The 15,828-nt window shown below is 32.8% G+C and overlaps 2 protein-coding genes across 3 annotated transcripts in view; one reads left to right on the top strand and one right to left on the bottom strand.

Moving 5' to 3' along the window:
* Positions 1-11,241, bottom strand: part of SAXO2 (stabilizer of axonemal microtubules 2) — a 93,523-nt gene extending 82,282 nt beyond the window's left edge. For both annotated transcript variants that reach the window (XM_051981174.1, XM_051981172.1), the window contains exon 1: positions 10,913-11,241. Coding sequence is in view for 1 of the 2 variants with exons in the window: in XM_051981172.1 (XP_051837132.1) it covers positions 10,913-10,974 (62 nt within the window). In the remaining variant the exon portion in view is untranslated. The remainder of the gene's footprint in view (positions 1-10,912) is intronic.
* The window catches only part of EFL1 (elongation factor like GTPase 1), a 208,710-nt gene that overhangs the window by 49,119 nt on the left and 143,763 nt on the right, over positions 1-15,828 (top strand). The window lies entirely within an intron of this gene.

Below are 15,828 nucleotides of genomic sequence, written 5' to 3'. Positions count from 1 at the left end.
TCTTTAAGAAATTTGGAAGTTTAAAGAAGAGAATAGGATAATAAATAGAAGGACTACAGCATATTTGAGTGCAATTTTTTTTCACAAGAGAAATATTATGAATAATACACTTTTAAGAAGGATGTATACTTAAAGAGATTTTCTTCATTTAACCATAAACAGAATTCATGAAAAATCTTTAATTTGCAGATGCAAAACGATATAGTAGAAATAGTACTAGACATGAAATCAGGAGAAACATGGGTTTGACCTTCAGCACTTAATAGTTATGTGGACATAAACAAATCAACTAATTTCTTTGAGCCTTAGTTTTGATATCTATAAAATGGGACTGATGATAAATGTAGCTGCTTTGCTCAACGTATTTTTATTAGGATCATTTGAAAGTGTGTTTGTAAACTTTACAACATAATGGTTTTATTATATACCACAAAAATGAGACATTTCTGCACTAATGATCACGATTTTTTAAAGTAAACAGATATTCCAAATGCAAAACATTCCTTGGAGGAAAATAATTTTTTCTAATTATTGGGTTTTTTTTTCCTCCTCACATGGGCCAGTCTTATCTTCTGAGTGATTCATAGTTCCAAGATTTGCTGGACTTAAAGTATTTAGTTGATGCCTGTGTTGCTGTCCATAGGTTTAGTTGTTAATTAACAAACCAAAGTGATTATGTTTAATTTTATGATCTTAATTGAATAACTTTTATTCTTTTATTCCTAATTTTTAAAATGTGAGGCTCAAATGTTTTCTACTTCTCTTTTAAAACAGCAAAAACTAACTAAATTTAGTTTATTTTATATTTTATTAGGGCTCAGTTAATTATTTTCCTTTGTACCTCAGTGCCCCTAAAAATAGAAAAATGATTACTCAACTTTGCATAAGTAAATTGTTTGAGATCTCCCTACACATAATTTGTACCTCCTTCAAACCAAAAACATCATAGAAACAAGAGGTGGTGATGAAAAATGATCCAAAAATGTAATTTTCTACTGTGTCCATTCACTTCTTGTACATGTCATTTTAGACCCTAGGTAAGGAATATGGAAATAAAATAGGCAATGAAAATGACAAGAATTATGGGAAGTAATGTAAGGGACTGACCAGAACAGGGGTAAAGAAAAAGTAATCACAAATTCCTTTCCACTTGAATTTGCAGTGTCTAACATGTTTAGGGTCGTCATTTATGGGCCATCTATTTTGAAACTAAAATATACAAAGGTAGATGGTGAATATTTTGCTGGATATTAATACTTTCGTGGTATTTTCATGAGAATGAATTCATCTGTGTCTCAGTTATCCAGACATATAGCAATTTCAAGCATAAAGGATTTGGCCATTAAGAGCCAAAGCTCAAGCCGCCAGCAGATCTCTGACAGAAACACCTGTCAATAGCTTCTCTCTGACAGTCTTTCTAGTAAGCTCCTCCTCCAGAGCTGAGAGAACAGGATCATAAAGAATCGGGAGATCTTTCTGTAAGATAGCAGAAAAACTTACTTTATCTCCTCAGTATACATTGAGAAGAGTTGGTGTGCTGACTAGAAGGAAAGATTGTTCTCACCTCTTTTCTCTAAAGGGCATGAGAAATGCAGATAGGGAAAGGAGGAAGGTGCTAGTGGTTGGGAGGAAGCTTGTTGAAGGGAGAAGAGATGAGCAAAGAGAAGTTGCCGTCTATATTAGGAGCAAATTGTGTATAGTAGAAATGGTCATTAGGGTGGTAAATTAGAGGCTCAAACTGCAGGAAAAAAACCCATTATGAAGAGACAGAAATAATACAGCTTCACAGTTGTTGGGAGCAGTGAGCCACTCAGATTTTAGCACTTTCTCCTAGGCATCTCTGTCTTATAACAGTCATATCAATTTTTGGTGCTATGTAGATCACTGGCATTCCTAAGAATAGTGTTTGTCATATGCATGAGTGGGGCAGCGGTTGTATTGTGGGGAACTGAATGAAAGGGGGAATTAGGTAATATCATGCTTATCGCTCACCAACTAATGTTAGTTTAGCTTATAAATGAAGTAAGCTAATTTATTGGCGTAAGAGTTATACTGCATTTTCAAGATTGTTATGACATTAAGGATAGAGTTTTTAGCATTGGTTGGACCTGGAGTTATGTAAAAGTCACACATTTGTGAGATCTTGAAGAAAAAGGGTGAAGAGGATGTTGTTATGTGTACACAAGTATCACTTTTTTCTGCTGAAAAATTTCTAGCTGTTGGAACTGCAAGGACTTACTCAACCTATACAGAGTTCTGTACTAGGTACGGATTTTGGGGTAATTTTGTTCCTTTGTTCCACCCCATTTATATCTACTTAGATTTGCCATCTGTTAAATGGAGATGATAATATATAGTGCCTACCCTCAACATGTTTTTATTAGAATTAATTTTGTAGTGTAGTTACTCCTAGTAGCAAAGTTAGTGCAAATGAGAGAAAAATAGATTAAAATCAACTGGAAAGTCCCATGGCTCATTGTGTTAGTGATGTATAAAAATGTGCAGTGATTTTAGAAGCAGTACCAGGTAGACATGGAATCAGGAGACCTAGGTCAAATTCTGATTTCTATACTTGAACTATTTTTGTGACCATGGTCAATTAGCCTAACCTCTTGGAGGCTTCATTTCCTAATTGGTAAGGTGGAGATGACACTTTGAGTACCTATGGGGATCATATTTTTCAATTATTTTATTTTTGCTCAATAGTAATTTAAAATTTTTTTCCAAATACATTTTTGTAAGACTTTTGTGTTTCAAATTTTTCTCCCTCCCTACTTTTTTCTCCCCTTTTCCCAAGATAGCAAGCAGTCTGATTTAGGTTAAACATGTCCAGTCCTTTTGAACATATTTCTATATTTGTCATGTTGGGCAAGGAAAATCTGTCCAAAAGAGAAAAAATCATGAGAAAGAAAAATAACTATAGTTATTTCTTTCAATGCAGATGGCATTTTCCTTCCCAAGGCTATTGGAATTATCTTAGAAAAGCTTAGAAAAGCCAAGTCTATTGTAGTTGATTATCATATAGTCTTGTTATTGTGTACAATGTACTCTTGGTTCTGTTTGTTTTATTTAGTGTAAATTCCTGTCTTTCCAGGCTTTTCTGAAATTAGCCTGCTCATCACTTTTTATAGAACAATAATATTCCATTGAATTCATATTCCATAACTTATTTAGCCATTCTCCAATTGATGGGCATCCACTCAATTTCCAATTCCTTACTACCACAAAAAGAGCTACTGCAAACATTTTTGCACATGCAGGTTCTTTTTCCTTCTTTATGACCTCTTTGGGATACAGACCCAGTAGAGATACTGCTGGATCAAAGGGTATGCAGAGTTTTATAGCTCTTCAGAATGGTTTTATCATTTCACAATTCTACCAACAATGCATTAGTGTTCTGTTTTTCCACAGGAGAAAATACTTCTTACTTTATAGGATTTTTTTTTGGGGGGGTGGTGCTAATTAACCTTAAAACACTTAAAAAAAATCATCATTATGATTATTGTACTGTCTAAGAGGCTATGTAGGTATATAGTCATCATGCTACCTTTTATAAGAAGCCAAATGACAATTACTCTACTCTTGACACTGAGGACTTTAGTGACTGCAAGTTTTAGTATAACTTCTGAATTCCTTATTGTTTCAGCCCTTTGTCCTATTCCACTTACTATATCTGCATGTGTATCAATGCCTTAGTTTTAAGAACTTCTATTCCTATGTTGATGATCATGAGATGTAACCCTAATTAAATTAGTTTAATATATTTTGAATTCAAGGGCATATGAAATACAGTTTAAAAACGATTTCCATTGGGGAAACTTGAGGGACCTTAAAGATCTTCTGATAATAACAGCATATGATAGTCTGATGCTTTGTGATTTGCAGAGTGGTTTTCCTTGTTTCCTCTATTTAAGGTCCCTCAAGTTGAAAACACTACTTTTTTTTATTGACATCATTGTAGCTGTTATTTTAGAAGGAAGACAGAGATCTGATTTCATTGACTCTCCAAGGGAGAAGTCAGCTCCTACTTTGCCACCTGCTGAGAAAACTGCCTGGAACATTCAGAGGTTTAAGCATCCACCCCACCCTGTAGGCAGTCTGGGTCAAAGTCCTCAGGTCCTTTCTGACTCAAGGGCAGAGTTTCTATAAGCTATACCAGTATTCTTTCCCATTTTAACTTTTTTCCCCCCAATAGAAATCGTTTTTAAACTGTATTTCATATGTCCTGTGACAGAGATAGAAATGCCTTTGTTCCTATTTTACAAATGAAATTGAAATTCTGAACAGTGGAGGGCCTCGAAAAAGTTTATGACTGAGTACAAGGAACTTGAATTCCTCTCCTCAGATTTGAGTGCTTTTTTTGTGTGTGTGTGCCACAATACTGCCTCCTTCTTTTCCAGATGAGGAAACAGTATCTGCATGTATGTGATTATAATTGCGTTATCAGAAACCTCAATCTCTAATAATTCCAGATAACTGAAGTATGAGGTATTAACTTAAGATAGTTCCGGTGTTTCATCTTTTAAGTCATAGTTTTCTAGGGAAAAAAAAAAATCACAAGAGAAAATGTTCACTTGTTTAGTTTTAAAATATTGAAAGAATTAAGTATCTGTTTTTTGGTATACAATTTATTATATTAAACAGAAATTTGGGGAAGATGGAGAGGATATCATAAGTAATATTAATAACATTTTAAACTTTTAAAGTCCTTGTAACTTTAGTAGGACAAAGTTGGCTTTGTCCTTATGACCTCCAAACCATCCATTAAGATGATATTTTAATGAAAATTTCTTTGTTTTCATGACTTCTTATTTATTTTTTAACTTTGGCTTACTGGTGAACTGTGGTTCTCTTTGGTATACACCCATTCACCATTTTTTTTTGAGGGTGCTATAATCTGCTTTGTACAGACTCCGAATTCTTTCTGCATTCTGAAGTATACCAAGTATGACCAAGTCTTTAGTTCCTATGTTTCACTGAAGTTTTGTTTTTTTTTTTTTTTTTTTTTGAGAATAAATTCTGAAATTAGAATCGTAGGAGATACCCAGTTTATTCTTGTTTGTCTTTATAAGACCAAATTGGTTCTTGTTTGTTTTCTATAAATCTGTACAATAATTTCTCCTACTTGTCTTTTGGTTTCAACTTTAATTAGAGAAGTGGTACATATTCATGTGAATATAGGCCATATTTTTGCTTTTTTCTCAACTTTGCTTTCTGGAAAATCTGAATGTGGCCTAGAATCACATACTTAATAAGAGAATAACAGTGAAAGTGATAACTATGGGAGGAGCAATGATGATAGAATTGTTAGGATTTTTTTTTTAAGAAAACTTTCCCCAGTAAATTAAACATATAAGTGATAATGTAATTATTTTCCCAAGTATATGTCATTTTCCCCAAAAGAGATCTCATTAAAAGATGTAACCTATTGTCAGAACAGTACTGTATTTGTTGACAGATTTACATCTTTGCTTTTCCTTTTAAATTCATCATTTGATTTTCTTTTCAGATCCATTACAATTTTTTTTTTTAACTGAGGCAATTGGGGCTAAGTGATTTGCCCAGAGTCACACAAACAGGAAGTGTTAAGTATCTGAAATCATATTTGAACTCAGGTCCTCCTGACTTCAGGGCTGCTGCTCTATCTACTGTGCCACCCAGCTGCCCCTCCATTACAATTCTTAGCATTTTTTTCAATGTTCCACAACTTTATGTGATATTATGAAGCTAAGATATTTTCAATGGATTTGCAGAATTGGGGAAAATATGAAAATATTTGCTCAGTGAGAAAGGGAGCATAGCAGTGAAGGCAAGCATCAAGTAAGTGCACTTATTTCCTTGACTGTGTTAGGGACTCTGGTTGTTACCTTGTATTTTGGTTCAGGTTCAGCTACTCTAGAAAATGAAACCTATGGTGAGTGTATGTGCTTTGCTGCTCAAATGATCAGTGTATATTGAAGCTTCTATCCTGTCAGTAATGTCATCAGGGTTAGATAAGGAGAATGAGAAAGTCAGTGGGAAATTAAACTTCTGGGAGGCAACTTTGTGCCTTTTACATTTCACTACTAATTCCAACCATTTATGATGAATCTTTTATGAAACTGGAAGATTCTGTAGTTGGACCCTGGCTTTTTCACCTGCACAAATACTTACTTGACTAAGGGTGAAAGGTTTAGCTTAATGTCAGTTTGATTTTAGAGCATTCAGATTGCTTAACTCCTGATTCCTGACCAAGGGCTAAATTACATGTGATATTCTCCCTAGGGCTTTCATGATAGATCAGAATCATGGAAGCTCAAGGATTCTTTTCTCTCTGAATGACATTTTAGAGATCCCCTTTACTTTGTATACTTTTCTTCTCAATGACATGAAAACTATTTTTCTTCTCTGCATGAGATCAGCACCTTACATTAAATGTCACCATAAAATTGGCACTTTGCCTTATAATACTGCATGAAATTAGCACGATAATTAAATCTCTGGTTTTTATCATGCAGCTCGTTTGCATGTGCTAAACCAACTGGTTAGTTTTAATGCGTCATTTGGTAACACATTTAAGTTTCTTTGCTTCTTTTTTGGAAAGCTTGCAGGCGTAAAGATGCAGCAACAAATTTGGTTTTGCTTTGTCATGAATAACATTTTGATATGATTGTTGTGTAAAACATAATCTTTTATAGAAATAAAATTATCTTGAACTTATTTCTGTATTTATTATAAAAAATTCTGATCTGCTTTTTTAAGTACAAAAAAAGCATTTTGTGGCAGAACTTTATTGTATTAACCAGTTTGTTAAATAGAAATATTAATAGTAAATAGTTAATCGTGCATAATGTTAAAAGAATTTTTTTTTTTTGGCTGAGGTAGTTGGGGTTAAGTGACTTACCCAGGATCACACAGCTAGGAAGTGTTAGGTATCTGAGGTCAAATTTGAACTTAAGTCCTCCTGACTTCAGGGCTGGTGCACTGCACCACCTAGCTGCCCCAGTTAAAATAATTTTTAATGAAAGATTGGACATTTATATATATAACTTATGAATTTCATAATTTTGGTCTCTCAAAGAAAAAATACATTTATTATTCTTTGTTATATGGAAATATATCTCTTTCTGGGTTCAAATAAAACATGATACTGATTTAAAGTAATAGCTTTTATATATGTGAAATTTGAATCTCTCTGTGGTTTGTACATAATTGCAAGATGGCAAACAAGTATTAAAATGACTAGAAATGCTTCATTAATGTGAGGACTTGGGTATTTTTAGTTTTTGAAATTATAAGATTGCTCTGATATGTACATTTTAATTTTAGATCAATGATGGATAATCAATTGCTATTTGAATAGAATTTAAGTCCGTAATTTTTAATCTATCCAAAATGATATGTAAGAGAAATATAAAATCTTAAATTAATATATTAATATCACTAATATTATTATATATAATTTATTGCATATAAATAATACAATATTATTTATATTGGTATATTAATATTGTATTATTTATATATTAATCTAAGATTAATATATAATCTTAGTTGCCATGATGTAGTATATTGTCTTGACCTTCCAATGTTTAATAAATATAAACTGGTTCACTTATTTTTTACCTTAAGCTTACTTTGGAGGGATGCATTTATTGTGTTACTAACATGATTTTCATTTGATTATTTTCTATTTCCGTGGCCATCATTCACTTTTCCCAAGAAATAATCTGATTCCAGAAACTCTGAACTTAATTTGCCAAAAACTGGCGTATGCTTAACAATTGTGGAGTTGAGGTTCTGTACTTAGAAAACTTAACTTCACCATTCAAGTGTCAATTAGTTCTCAGCTGCTCTGCCTACTTTCTTTATTTTTATTTAATTTTTTTTTTTTAGGTGAAGCAATTAGGATCATGTAACTTTTTTGGGGTCACACAGATAAGTGTTAAGTGTCTAAGACTTGTCCTGAACTCATTTCTTCGTTAGTCATATTGTGAAAAAAAGGTCAGAACAAAAAGGAAAACCCACGAGGAAAAAAAAGTGAAAATAGTATGCCTCAATCTGCTTTCAGACTCCAAAGTTATTTCTGTAGATGTGGATAGCATTTTTTATCATGAATTTTTTGGAATTGTCTTAGATCATTTTATTGCTCAGAAGAGCTATATCTATCAAAACAATCATACATTGTTGCTGATGCTGTGTACAATCTTCTCCTGGTTTTATTCACTAAACTCAGTATCAATTCATGTAAATATTTCCTGGATTTTCTGAAATCTGCTTGTTCATCATTTTTTAAATCACGATAGTATTATGTTATAATCATATACCACAATTTGTTCAGCCATTTCTCAATTGATGGGCATTCCCATTCTTTGCCAGTATGAAAAGAGCTGCTATAAATATCTTTTGTTTGTGTAAGTCCTTTTCCCTTTTTTTATATTATCTTTGGGATACATACCCATTACTAACTCAAAAAGCATGCACAGTTTTGTAGCCCTTTAGACAGTTTCAGATTGCTATCCAGAATGGTTGGATCAGTGCAGAACCCCAACAATACACTATAGTTTCAATTTTTCCACATCTTCAACATTTATCATTTTCCATTTTTGTTCATATTAGCCAATTTGATAAAGATGAGGTGGTACTTTAGAGTTGTTTTAATTTATATTTCTCTAATTAGTAGTGATTTAGGACATTTTTTCATGTGATTGTACATGGCTTTAATGTCTTCACCTAAAACCTTCCTGTTCATATCCTTTGATCATTTATCAATTAGGAAATGACTTGAATTCTCAGAAATTTGACTCAATTCTCTATATATTTTGGAAATGAGACCTTTATCAACAACACTTGAAAAATTATACTCGTTTCTCTTCTCAAGAAAGTGCTCAGATAGTGGTTGCTCAGCCTCTAGCTTTTTTTTTTTTTTAATTCATTTATATTTTTAGAGTTAACACTTCATTTGTCTCATGAAAAGACCACTTTTCCTTGAGTACTTGTGTCCATTTTCTGACTTGAATTCTCTCCCTCCTTCTTCCTTTGTATTTTCTCTAATAACAAGACACTATCAACAGTTATTTCCTTACCCTTGTTATTACTATTGTATCTCATCTCTATTCCCTTTCAGTCTACATTGGACTTAGAAGGGATCTCATAGATCTTTTTGAAAATTAATTTTTATTCATTTTGTTAAATATTTCTCTTAATTACATGTAAAAAAAAATTTGTCAATCATTTTTTGAATGCCAAATTCTCTCCCCTACTTTGGTTCTTTCCCCCTTCCTTGAGAAGGTAAGCATCTTGATTTCGATTAGACATGTCAGGTAAGGTAAAAAATATCATTATTAGCCATGTTGGAAAAGAAAACAGAAGCAAAATAATAAAAGTAAAAGTTTAAAAAATATGCTTCCATCTATATTCAGAGTTGATCAGGTTTTTTGCTGGAAGTAGATAGCATTTTTTCCTTGGGTCTTTTGGAATTATCATGAATCATTGTATTGATCATAATAGCATTTGATTTTCTTTATAATATTGCTATTATTATGTTCAGTTTTCTTCTGGTTCTCATTTCAGTTTGCATCAGATCATATAAATCTTCCTAGGTTTTTCTGAAATCATCCTGTTGTCATTTCTTATAGTATAGTAGTATTTCATCATAATTATATACCATAACTTATTCAGTCATTCCCCAATTCCATTCCATACTATTATGTCCATCTCTATTCTTTCACATAGCTGTTCCTGTTCGACCCTTTTTTTTTTTTTTTTGTTTAATTTTTAACTAATCTACATCTTGATTTTCTTGATCTGCCTTCCTCCTTCCCCCCCTCCCCCCATGGTGCACTCATTTTCCCCTACTATTTCCTTGACTTAATGAGAAAAGCAATGTGCCTTTTAGCAAAACTTTAATCTATAGTCTTATTCCCATCTACCACCATCAAGAAGCTATTTCCATGTTCTTTGATTATTTTATCATAAATTTCTTTTGTGCCACTTTATTACTTTCTTCCTTAAAGACTTCACTATTGGATATCCAAATGACATCCTTTTCTTAAAATTCCTTGTCTGTGACTCTTTTAATCCTCTCTGTTCCATAACATTTATGAACAAGCATCTCCATGCCCTCCCTTCACATCATACTGATCTGTAGCTGAGCTCATGAATTTGATTCTCTCCACTTTTAACCACTTATTTAGCTATATTTCGTCTAATTGTTTAACTTTTGGTTCCAATTGATTTTCCTATACAACATGAATCATGTGGTCAGATATTTCATTGCTTCTCAGATTAAAATTTATACTCACTTTCCCCATTTCTTGATATGATTCTATTCCAACTGCCATATCATCCCACTCTCTAGTTGCTCCTCTCTTATACTTTTTGGTCATAAACACTTTTTGAAAGAAAGCCAGAGAACTGTGTAACTGTACCTACTGCACATTTATCCCACCAGCTTTTATTATTTGGCAGTCCTTTTTATCATTTTACCATATTTTCAAAATGGCGGTAGTTCTATAAATTTCCTCAGGTTCCCCAGTGCTACTGTATCCTGCCTCCTTCCAGATGATGATTATTTATTGGGGAAATCAAAGTTAAAATCTGCCTTAAACATGAAAATGCCTTTTACTCAACACATCTTTTGGTGATTTCTTTCTTTTTCAGAGGAAGAGTTGCCCCTCTTTTTCAAGGCCAACATCTATCCTGCTGTATACAGATAATCTTTAGTGGAGATAAGCAAATTTACCCTTTGATATCAAATTATGACTGTTTAAGTGTTTAGTTAAGCTTTCAAAGAAAACTTCCCTTTGAAGGGAAAATATAAAAGATTAAAAAATACATATGTATTTGGCACCCCTTAAATTATACTGACTCTACTACCCTTAATCTTTACTGTACATACTTTAAGACTGGTATTCTTCCACTTTATACTTACAGTTTTCTTTGGAAAGGCAGTAATACTTCATTATCTTCTACAGTCACTTCAAGTCCAGCCATCTGTCTGCTGGTTCACTTCTGGAGCTGTTGATCTCACTTTAATAGTGGTATTTAGGCCTAACTGGCTTAACTGTTGCTATTTACACAATTGAAGAATGAGAACCTTCTTTTTTTTTCCCTTCCAAATTACACTCCTATTTTTTTCTTATTTACAGTGAGGAGAAACTAGCAATACCTTAGTCCAATGATTAAGTCAGTCAGGAAAAAGCCTTTCCCTGATTTTACAACTTTTGCTTTTCTCTATATTTCTTTGTGTGGTATATACTAACTTCACTTAAAGGCTCTCTTCCTTCCGTCACCTTGTATCCTGTCAAGGTTTATTACCAAACAATAGGGACTTTTGATAATCTCTGTAACTAGGAAACCTAAAGGGGTCTGTTTCAAATACCTTTAATTTTTGTGGCCAGAAAGATAACTAAGATTTATTGTTGAAATAAATTTCTTGATGTGCTTATCATAATAAATAAATAAATAATCAAAATAAATCATTTTAAACCACATATGAATAAATTATGGGGGAGGTAGCCCAACATAATATATAATTAGGAGACCTGGGTTTAAGATCTGATTTGGCTACTTTCTGAGCCTTGATTTCTTTTATCTGTAAAGTGAGGGGGTTAGACTAGCAATTTTAAGTTATTGTCCAAAACTGACTTTCTATGATTTATACAATTAAAGTAGAAAGGAAACAAATAGATTTTAACATAACTGGTACATAGTGGGCATTTAATGTTTATTGGATTATTTTGAAAATTGACCAGAGCAACATAGTTAGGTAGCTAGTTTGTGGTAGTATTATAGTTACTACAATAATGATGCTCTTTCTACTCTATTGACCATTTTATCAGTATTGTTTTCTTCACAGAAGTTAGGTACTCACATATTGATTTATGGAAATTTAACTACACAAATTACTTTTTGTTTTCTTCTCTAAAATAATTAGGCAGTTTAAAATGAAAAAAAAAAAACCAGCTATTAAGATAATTCATTCAGATCATTCATTCTCATTTAACATAACATACATTTTTAATGGTTTGTTCAATTTCTTTTTCCTTTCTTTTTTTTTAATTAAAGCTTTTTATTTTCAAAGTATATACATGGATAATTTTCAACATTCACTCTTACAAAATCTTGTGTCCTAAATTTTTTCTCTGTCTCCCACCTCCTCCCCTAGATGGCAGGTAATCCAATATATGAACATACATTTATTAAGAGCCTTCTAAAGGATTCGGTATCCAAGATGGATAAAAAAATTAACAAATATACATGACTAATAGCCAATCCCCAGTAAATAAACAATTAAAGAATATGAACAAACAATTCTCAAAAGAAGAATTACATAATAATTACAACCATATACAAGAATATTCCAAATCACTAATACACACACTTTTGACAATGAAAAATCAGATTATCCATTATATGTTTCCCCCAAATATATATAAGCAAATCCCCTCTCCGTCATCATTCATTCCTTGTTCAAAAATGGTAGAAAACTCCTCCCAAAGGATGTGTTGTTTAATATTCAATTAGCCTATTAAGCATCTGCATTAGTGATTTGATCTTTGACCCTCGACTAGTTTGGGCTAGATGGGCTATTATCTTAAGTTTGTCTTTTTCTCAAAACCACTAAACTCTTTCAGATTGAATCCTCCTGGGCCTTCCAAGCTCCTCAATTCCTTGTTTGCTGAAGCCTTCTGAGAGATTGAACTTAATTGTTTTCTGGATTCTTGACCTTTTTTAAACTTTCACATTCTAAAAAATCTATTGGTCAGTAGTACCCACTATCCATCCTATACTACCTCAAAGCTTGCAATATTCTATGGAAACCCAACTTTTCAGTATTTCTCATGCTAATAATAAGAAAAATGCTAATCAAGATAATCCCTAGGTTTCACCACACATTGCAAAAGATGACAAAAAAACGTGAAGTCATTGTTGTAGAGATTGTGGAATAATAAGCATGGTTTGCAGAGTTGTGAAAATAGTATGACCTTTTGGAAAACAATATGAAATTATGCAAGTAATTACAGAAATTTAAAGTTAATATATAAAAGCAGAATGTACATGCCATTTGACCCAGAAATTCTATTACTGGGCTTATGCCTCAAGGAAATGATGTACAAGAAGGAAGTTTCCATATATGCTAAAATGTTTACAGCAGCACTTTTGTGATAGCAGTCACTTAATCCTTAAACATATATTAATGTGCCAGGACTCTTAATAAATTAATGGTGAGCTGAATATTCCAACAGGATTGTCATACATAATGTTTACATTCTATACTATTAATATAAAACTATAATTCAGATGACTATTAGGCATAATGGGCTGTTGCAAGCAGATTTGAGAGCCTAGTTACTGACATATAATATTGTTCCTGTGGCAAAATGTGTTTTGGATTCCACTTAACCAATTTGTAAACACATTTGTAAAGCTGTTGACAGGTTTGGATGCCAGTTTTTCCAAGTTTGAACAAATACATTTGGGGGGGTGGGGTGCGGTCATCAAAGGAAAAATCCTTTTACTTCTTGGTTTTATGGGAAAAAATATTAGGATGATGTGCATTTAAAATACTGGTGAAAGCCTCAGTATGATCTAAGTGATGCTTTCTTTGATCATAGAATATTTGTCATTCTTCTCTATCATATATACACCATAACTTTGGAAGCAGGCAGTAAGTGGATACCTCCCTGTAGTTCCTGATTTAGACAAATTATCAAAGTTTCAGCTTTTAGCGTTTTCTCTGATAGAGGGTTATTTGTATGTTTCAGTCTTTTATTCAAACCCTCAGATAGCCCAACATTGGGTAAAATTTTAATTTATTTCAAAAGAATGTAGTAGTATGTTATATGGCAATTGTTAGTTTTCTTGACATTTCATGTTTAAATATATTATCTTCTGTAATCAAATTGCTGTGTTTTACTGTTTTTTAAAGCTATGGTTTCTTGTTATATATTAGTCATATACAGGAGAGCAAAAAAGGGGAAATTGAATCCTTGCTGTTCATGTAAAAGTTAGATGGGGTGACTAGATTGATGAACTGGAAAGAGCACTAGTGGGCTCTGGAGTCTGGAGGATCTGATTTAAAATGTAGCCTGAGACACAATCTGAATGACCCAGGACAAGTCATTTAACCTCAATTGCCTTGCTCCCCTCACCTGCCCCCCCCCCCCCAAAAAAAAAAAACAAAAAACAAAAAACCAAAGTACATAAAAGTAAGATTCTGTGAAGTATATTCACCGAGGTTATATTGCAGTTGGGTTTAACATAATATGTATCCTAAAATATCTTGTAGACTTGGGTGATAATTTTTGAACATTCTCTAATCTCCTGTAAAAATTAGGAATCTTTTTTTCAAAATAACTAATTTTTCTTATTATTCCAGTTATCTAATAATCTCACCAGTTGGAGAATAGAGAAGAAATTATCCTGTGGAAATGCATAGTTTATTCTTGGCAATGGCAGAGAAGTTGAGTGTTTGAGCTTGCAACCAAAGGGGAAATGTCTTCAGGTTAGGATTTTTAGAATCTTGAGACCTTTGTCTATAATAGGTCTTAAATAAATTTGGTAGAAGGGACAGAATACTGTCTTAAGAATGCCTTTTTTCATTCTGATAAAATTCTTCTGGATAAAGTAATCTCTCTTCCCAGATGTCATGTCTGTGGCATTAGGTTATTTTTCCCAAACAAAACAAAAATGATGTGCTTTTATATAATAAGGATTTTTCAGTTTCTTTTGGCTGAAATTTTTGTTCCGTCTTTTCAGCCTCTCCAAAAACCCATATCAAAATGAAAATACTTAATAGTGGTGCTATAAAAATACAGTTTTATCATCATATAGATACCCTACTCAAGAGCCTTCACGCCTCCAGTATCACTGCTGTTTAACAAAGGAGCAGATTATTTTCCATTTGTATCAATTGAACTATTCATTAGTTATTTTGTCTCCCTACTATGGACATTTCTTCAACTCCATCTTAACTTTGCTTAAATGTCAAAGTATAATAGAAAGAGTCCTGAATTTGAAATCAGAATATTTAGGTTCAGATAAGTCTTGATCTAGCTACTTATTACCGGGATAATTTTGGACAAGTTACTTCATACTTCTTGGTCTTGCATTTCCATCTGTAAAATGAGATGATATCTATGGTCTGTATCTGATGATTTCTTTGGTTTATTACTTGTTTCTTTTGTGTCTTTTAGCCAGGTGGATTAAACCCTTCTGAATTCTTACCTGAACTCAATCTGTGTCACACCAATTTGTGCTTGATTGTGTTCCTAAGAGCCATAGAATAGGAGCTGAGAAGGAATGCAGAGGCTACTAGTTCAAGTGATACCTGAATAAAAGTGCTGACTTTGTAATTTTTTTGTAATTTTCTTGTCCCTAGATAGATTGTCAAAGCAGGGGCTGACTGAAAGTTATTTTGTATTCCTCATAATAAATAAATACCTATTAAAGGTCTAACAAATACTCATTGCTTTTTTCTACCTTATCCCATATTTTGCTATATCTTTGGATTCATGAACTCAATAGTATGGGCATTTCCTCTTTTGTTAGGAGAGAAGGGAGAGTCTTCCATGAGTAGGAGACAACCAGAGAAAATAAGCAGTCCAGAGATGGAGTATCTTGTTTGTGAAGTAGCAAAGGGGCTAGCGTCACTGTATTGAAGAGTATTGTGACAAGGAAGGGGCTAGCCTGTGAAGGGCTTAAATGTAAAAAAAGCATTTTATATTTGCTCCTAGAGGTGATAGGAAGCTACTGGAGTTTATTGAATAGGGGATGATATGATCAGAGTTGGATTTTAGGAAAATCCCTTTAGTGGGAGTAGAGTAGGAAGAAACTGTGGTAAAA

Source organism: Antechinus flavipes, chromosome 2 (assembly GCF_016432865.1).
Source record: "Antechinus flavipes isolate AdamAnt ecotype Samford, QLD, Australia chromosome 2, AdamAnt_v2, whole genome shotgun sequence".
NCBI lineage: Eukaryota > Metazoa > Chordata > Mammalia > Dasyuromorphia > Dasyuridae > Antechinus > Antechinus flavipes.
This window is presented reverse-complemented; position numbering and strand designations above follow the sequence as displayed.